The sequence below is a fragment of the Equus quagga genome, chromosome 1 (assembly GCF_021613505.1).
Source record: "Equus quagga isolate Etosha38 chromosome 1, UCLA_HA_Equagga_1.0, whole genome shotgun sequence".
NCBI lineage: Eukaryota > Metazoa > Chordata > Mammalia > Perissodactyla > Equidae > Equus > Equus quagga.
Genome location: NC_060267.1, coordinates 97409595 through 97415594, shown reverse-complemented (window position 1 = coordinate 97415594; position 6000 = coordinate 97409595). Strand labels below are relative to the sequence as shown.

Genomic DNA, 6000 nt, shown 5'->3' with positions numbered 1-6000 from the left:
CCTAGTATGTGTGAAGGGTGGGAGTGCTCCTGGTGCGTGTGAAGGGTAGGAGTTATCATAGTGGGTGTGAAGGGTGGGAGTGCTCCTACTACCTGTGAAGGGTGGGAGTGCTAATAATGGAGCTTCAGGTGTCCTTCTGTGGGGTGGAGTGAGCCTGCTGGGTCCTCAGGACCTACCCGTGGGCGGGCAACGCAGGCCCTGAGCCCCTCCTAGGCAGGGTATGTGCGCCAGAGTGAGCTGCAGACTCCTTTTCTCCTCCCTCAGCTTGTTCAGAGAACTGGCTTTGGCTCTGTGGGCACATTTGTCTCTTCATTTATTCGTTCATTCAGTCAGCAGTCACTCTGCAATGTTTCTAGAGCACAGCCTGTGTACGAGCCTGTGGTGGGCTCTGGAGTCTGCAGACATGCTGAGGAGCAAGGCTCAGGTTTTACCTTAAATTTCATCTCTTGAGAGAGGCCTTTTCTGACTACCCTTTCACAAGTCCTGCTCTTCTCCTTTCTCCCCCACACCCCCAGACTCTACTGCACCGTGCACTGTTTTCCTTTTGGAGCACTTGTGAAATCTGAAATGATCTCCTGTCTTTGTTCATTTCCTGTCTCACCTCCCTGCTGAAATGTCAGCCCCTCAGAGCAGGGCCCCACATCTCCCATTCTGCTGTCTGCTGCTCCTGTCACACTGCCTGCCACACAGCAGACGCTTCCTGTGTGTCTGCAGGAGGCAGGAAGGCAGAAGCACTGGCAGATGTCACCCTGTCTTTAGGGAGCTCCCGCGCATTAGTGGGGAACTGTGGTCGCTGTGCAGGCATGATAGAATGTCGTCCATTCATTCATTACTCCATTGACTGAGTGTCTGCTCTGTGCCAGGCGCTGTACAGTGCTGGGGACACACTGGTGAGCAGAAGCACAAGGATCCTGTCTGGTGATGTTTACATTCTAGTTTGGAGTGAGACATCGATATGTGAGCATGTTGAGAATTTCAGTCAAGTGCCAAATGTGTCTTCCTCTCCACGGCCTCCTCCTCTGATAGCTCTCTAGAGGAGCCCAGTTCACAGTCTTGCTTAATGTTAGTATCCTGTTTATTTACTTCAAACACTTGTTTGCTTGCTTGTGGACTGTCCATTCCTCCACCCCACCAGCACCTTCTCTGTGGGTAGAGAGCCTGATAGTTATTTTTAGTGCTTAAAACAGGCCCAGGCATATAAGCAGCTCCCAGACGTTTTCTGAGCGAATGGGCTTTACTCTGGTTCTCTTCTGGATTGTATGTCTGTGTGTATCTTGCGAATGGTATGCAAGTGCAAGAAGAAACAAGTGATAACTTTATAAATTGGACTTGTATGTACACTTCTGTCCCCACTCTGGCTGCTCACCAAACACCGTTACAGTCACCTCCGTGTCAGTTAACACAGCAGGTGAATTGGTGGTTTCTGTTCCTACCAGGCAGCCAGTCAGTGGCATTGTGTGCTGGTGCCTCTGAGTGGGAGGGAGGGTAAGAGTCGGGAAGAGGAGGGAGGGGAGCAGCCCAGGAGCAAATTCACAAACTTTGCTTCCCTGGGCCAGGTGTCTGTCTTCTGCTGGTCATGCCTGGTGTGCACGTGGGTGGGTGGAGGCGGGGCCCCAGTGCTCTGTCTGGTCAGAGGAAGGGCAGAACAAGTGTGCCACATCTCCCAAGACAACAGAGCCAGGAGACGCTTGGCACGAAGTCTCTGAAAACCATAAAACCAAATGATTCAGAAGGCCTGGCCTTGTAGAGAATGCCAGTCCTAGCTCCCCATTTTACAGCTAAGCAAACGGAAGCCCAGAGATGAGGTCAGCTCAGCAGCATGGACATAACTGGAATCGTCCAAAGATATGTGAAAGTTCAGAAATGTCGCTGGTGACTCACAGTATGACCTCAATTTGACTGTGACATAAAGCCAGGTAGTGGCGGAGGTGGTTTTTAATGAGTGCTCTCCAAGTGGTGGTGTCCCCATGTGAAGTCCCTGTGGGATTGTCACCAGACCACGAGCTTGGCCGTGTAAACTCAGATTCACTTAGAACTGACATTTCAGAAGAGAGAAAGTAGCTGTGACCTGGTCACAAAAGAGGGCAAGAACTGTGGCCAGTGGTGGCTTCTTTAAGAAGGCATTGAGGTGACAATTCTAATATGTTCAGAGTCACAGAATATGGGCTGAAGTGTTAAAATGCCAGTAGCCAAGATACAAAGTATCTTCTTAAAGATCCACATGACATGCTGTTGGATTAAGTCCTGGGCAGCGGATGAGGAGCTGGATCACGTGTGACAGCTGCCTCAGAGCGGAAAGTGGGGCTCGGGTGGTGTGGCGGCCATGAAAGTGTGCCTCTCAGGTCTCCTGCACTGCACGGGGCTCCAGTCTGGGCTGGTGTGGGTAGAGGCGAGTGACTGAGCAGCCTCCTTCCCACCGTCTCATCCTGCACCTCCTCCTGGGCGCTGTGCGCCTCCTCTCTCCTCTCTGCAGGGATGCTCATGGTCTGCATAGTGATTGGCGCTCGAAAGCTTGGGATCAACCCAGACAACATCGCTACACCCCTTGCAGCCAGCCTGGGAGACCTCGTCACATTGTCCATCCTGGCTTTCGTTAGCAGCTTCTTCTATAAACACAGAGGTATGGGGGACCGAGGAGGAGGGGCTCACCAGCATGGTGGGGTGGGGACATTTGCAGCCAGCTGGCAGCAGCCAAATTGGGCAGAGTTCCCTCAGAAAGGAACCTACGATGTCTGTCATGGAGTCAGAAATCCTTTTACAGAGACAAACTCGGCGTCATCGCAATTTCAAGGTGTTCTGCAGCAAGAGCCTCAGACCCTCCCAGCTGTGTTAGAAGGGGCCGAGCTGCTCAGGGCAGCAGAGGCAGAGGCTGTGAGTGTCCTCCTTAGGACAGGGTGCACCAGGATGCCTGGGGGGCCTGAGACTGGCCTGGCTACTTTCAAAGCATCCTGGCAGGTGACAGTGCCTCCTTGGGACGGCAGTTCACACTGGACACATAAACCACGCAAGCAACGACTCCAAGAGGGAGCGTCACTGCCATGGGCAGCAGCAGCACGTAACTATCCCTGCAGGCGCCAGGCAGGAGAAGCCCAAGGCTCCTCAGAAGGTGGCCCCGTGACATGGTCAGCCGCCAAGGGAGGTGTTCACACAGCTTGTGGCAACAGGGCCTCAAGGCCAGAGGCCCTCACTCCACGAGAGGCCGTCGCCCTCCTCAGGTTTGCCCTGGGGCACAGAGCCTTGCCAGTGTCCGGGGCGGTGTGGGCAGACAGTGTCCCCCTTGCCTGAATGGTCTCCCCTGCGGGACTTCTGCAGCTGACCACTCCCCCCGGGTGTTAGTTTTCCTGTCCACCTGGTGTGTCTCACTGCGATGGCTGCACATGTTGTTGGGATCTAGTGAATGTTGATTCTGAGCGTGGTCACATCCAAATGCCTGTAGCTTAAATGAGTGGAGTGGATGGGGCTGAAGACAGTGGGTAACGGTGGGGCATGTGGTGGCGGTCACTTAGAGGAAATGCCCTTGACAAAGGCGCAGCTGCAGCAAAGCTCCAAGTTATCGTTGCCCAGGGATTTAAGATGACCCAGTTTTTACGTGTTGTCAACTGAAGCAGACCAACGAAACAAGTGTGACTGAGAGTAGGACAGCGCTGGGATCGCTTCTGTCCCACCTCTGGGACTGTCTCTTCGCCATCCTGGGAATTGCTTACCGCTAACAATATGGAGTGGTTTGAGGGAGTCTCAAAGTTCATGTAAGTGGCAGTGAAGATCTAATAAGAGGACGACCTAATTTTATTTTTAAACCAAACTGAATTTAAAAGAAGATTTGTGTATGGGTTAGTTAATCAAGTGTGATTTGCAAAATAAATGTGAGTCACAGGCCTCCCCAGACCCTGCCCCTCCGCCCACACTGAGCTCCCGCTGAAATAGTGCGTATCTGCACACATGGCTCAGTAGGTGTTGAACTGTTATTAGACCATCTGTCTCTCCAATTAGACTGAATTTATCTTGGGTGCACCCTGCGGAGTCACCAGGCCTGGCATGTGTCAGGTAAGTCATCACTGGCTGAGGAGTGAGCCCTTGACCATCACACCTCCCAGTGTAGTTGGGAAGAGACCATGCGCAGAGGAAGGATTCGTCACTGTGCCGGGAGAATAGGAGGTGGAACCTCTCCCAGGGCTTCTGAGTAGTTCTAGGAAAATTAGACTAGACGCAAATTTTCCTGCGAGTAGCTGCTTCTGGAGGCTGCTGTTTCTCGGAGCCTTTTAGATTTTAGACTTGCTGAGAGCTTGCTGGGTCCGCCTCCTCTCTCCTGGGATGGCAAAGAAGCCAACCGCTTCCATCATGAATCACTTTGTAGCCAGCCTTGGGTACCTGTGGCCTGTCTTTCCTTCCAGCTGCCCAAGGAGATGGGCCTCCCTGTGGCAGAAGAATGGACCATGATTGTTTAGTGCAGAGAAGGGCAAGAGGGGCATGCTCTTCATGATGCTCCCCAGAGAAAGGGGACATGTGACACACACTCATGCCTGGATCCTTCTCAGTACTAGGGCTGCCTTGGCAGAGGGGCATGTACCACCTTGAGCCTGCCCTTGGGGGGTGTGTCCGGGGATGAGAGGACAGTTGTAGAGAAAGCTGATGTCTTGTCTTGTGTGCATGTGGAAGGTGAACTCACACACTCACAGTATAAGACAGGAAGGGAGTGAGCAAGAGTGTTACCCATGTGCGTGCCCAAGTGCACAAGGCCCCGGCCTGGCCTGGCCTCAGGTACAGCAGGCTGATCCAGACCCAGGTCTGCTTCATGGCTCTCACTAGTTGGAGAAGATGACACAGGGACACGAGTAGCCACAAAGCTGGCCGTGGTCTGGGCCCAATGAGAAACACGGCTGCCGAGGATGTCACTCCTCAGCCGGGAGCAGGACAGCCATCACTAACCAACTCTGGCTTCCCACAGACCCAGGCTGTAGCCTTGACTTCACTGCTTGGTAGCTCGTGTCCTGGGCGGGCCACCTCTTTACACTGCAGTCTCCTTGCATGGCTCTCTGAGTGGGGTTGTTGAGAATATGAAATGACTTTGTACCCAGGAGGTGCCGAGCACAGTGCTGGCCTGTGGTCATGACCTCATAAATGGAAGCATTACAGTAATAATAAGTTTGGGGTGGGAGAAGATGGAGGAGGGTCCTTACGTCAGGAAAATAGCAAAAAAGTCAGAGACGTGAAGGTGAATGTGGCAGGAATTGAGGACAGAGGAGCTTCTCCAGCTGCTTAACAGGATGGTGAAAATCCTTTGGAAGGGACGTTGGGATGGGCCACCATAACCTACTGAGGACAGAGGCATCTCCTCAGACCTCTGCTGCCTTTAGTTCCCAGCCCACCTCTCGTCTCTGCAAGCCAGGCCCCCGCCTGCCAGGCTGTGCCCGTGTGCTCTGGCGTGCATCTCCTTTCTCTTTCTCTTCCCAGACAGTCGGCATCTGACGCTGCTGGTCTGCATCGGCTTCACGGCCTTGACCCCTGTGTGGGTCCTCATTGCCAAGCAAAACCCACCCATCGTGAAGATTCTGAAGTTTGGGTGGTTCCCAATCATCCTAGCGATGGTCATCAGCAGGTGAGCATGGGCGAGAGCCACTGCCCTCTCTGTCTTCCTCCCCATGCCACCCCCTGCCCTCTGTGAAAGCCCGGCAGCCCCTGGAGCGAGGGCGACACTTCCTGCCTCAGTGGTCACGGTGGGAGTGCACTGTGGTGTAGGCTCCTTCACTAACTCCTGCTGCCGGCTGAGTCACACCTCTTTACTCTTCCCTCCCTCTCTCTCACCATCACCTCTAGACCTTATTTATTCTGAGAGGCAGTCCTGTTTAGAACTGCCAGAGCTCCACGGAGCTGGGAAGAGCCAGACCTGAAAGTGTCAGATGAGTGCACTGGTGCCACAGCCCCTGCCCTGTTGCGGCACTGTAGGATACTGGGTCTCCCACTGTGGGATACTGGGTCTCCCACTGTCCCACTGTAGGATAC

At 53.6% G+C, this 6000-nt stretch overlaps 1 protein-coding gene across 4 annotated transcripts in view; it reads left to right on the top strand.

The window, feature by feature from the left end:
- Positions 1-6000, top strand: part of SLC41A3 (solute carrier family 41 member 3) — a 73260-nt gene that overhangs the window by 58319 nt on the left and 8941 nt on the right. For all 4 annotated transcript variants that reach the window (XM_046677255.1, XM_046677246.1, XM_046677264.1 and 1 more), the window contains 2 exons: positions 2474-2620; positions 5452-5596. In XM_046677255.1, the coding sequence (XP_046533211.1) occupies positions 2474-2620; positions 5452-5596 (292 nt within the window). The remainder of the gene's footprint in view (positions 1-2473; positions 2621-5451; positions 5597-6000) is intronic.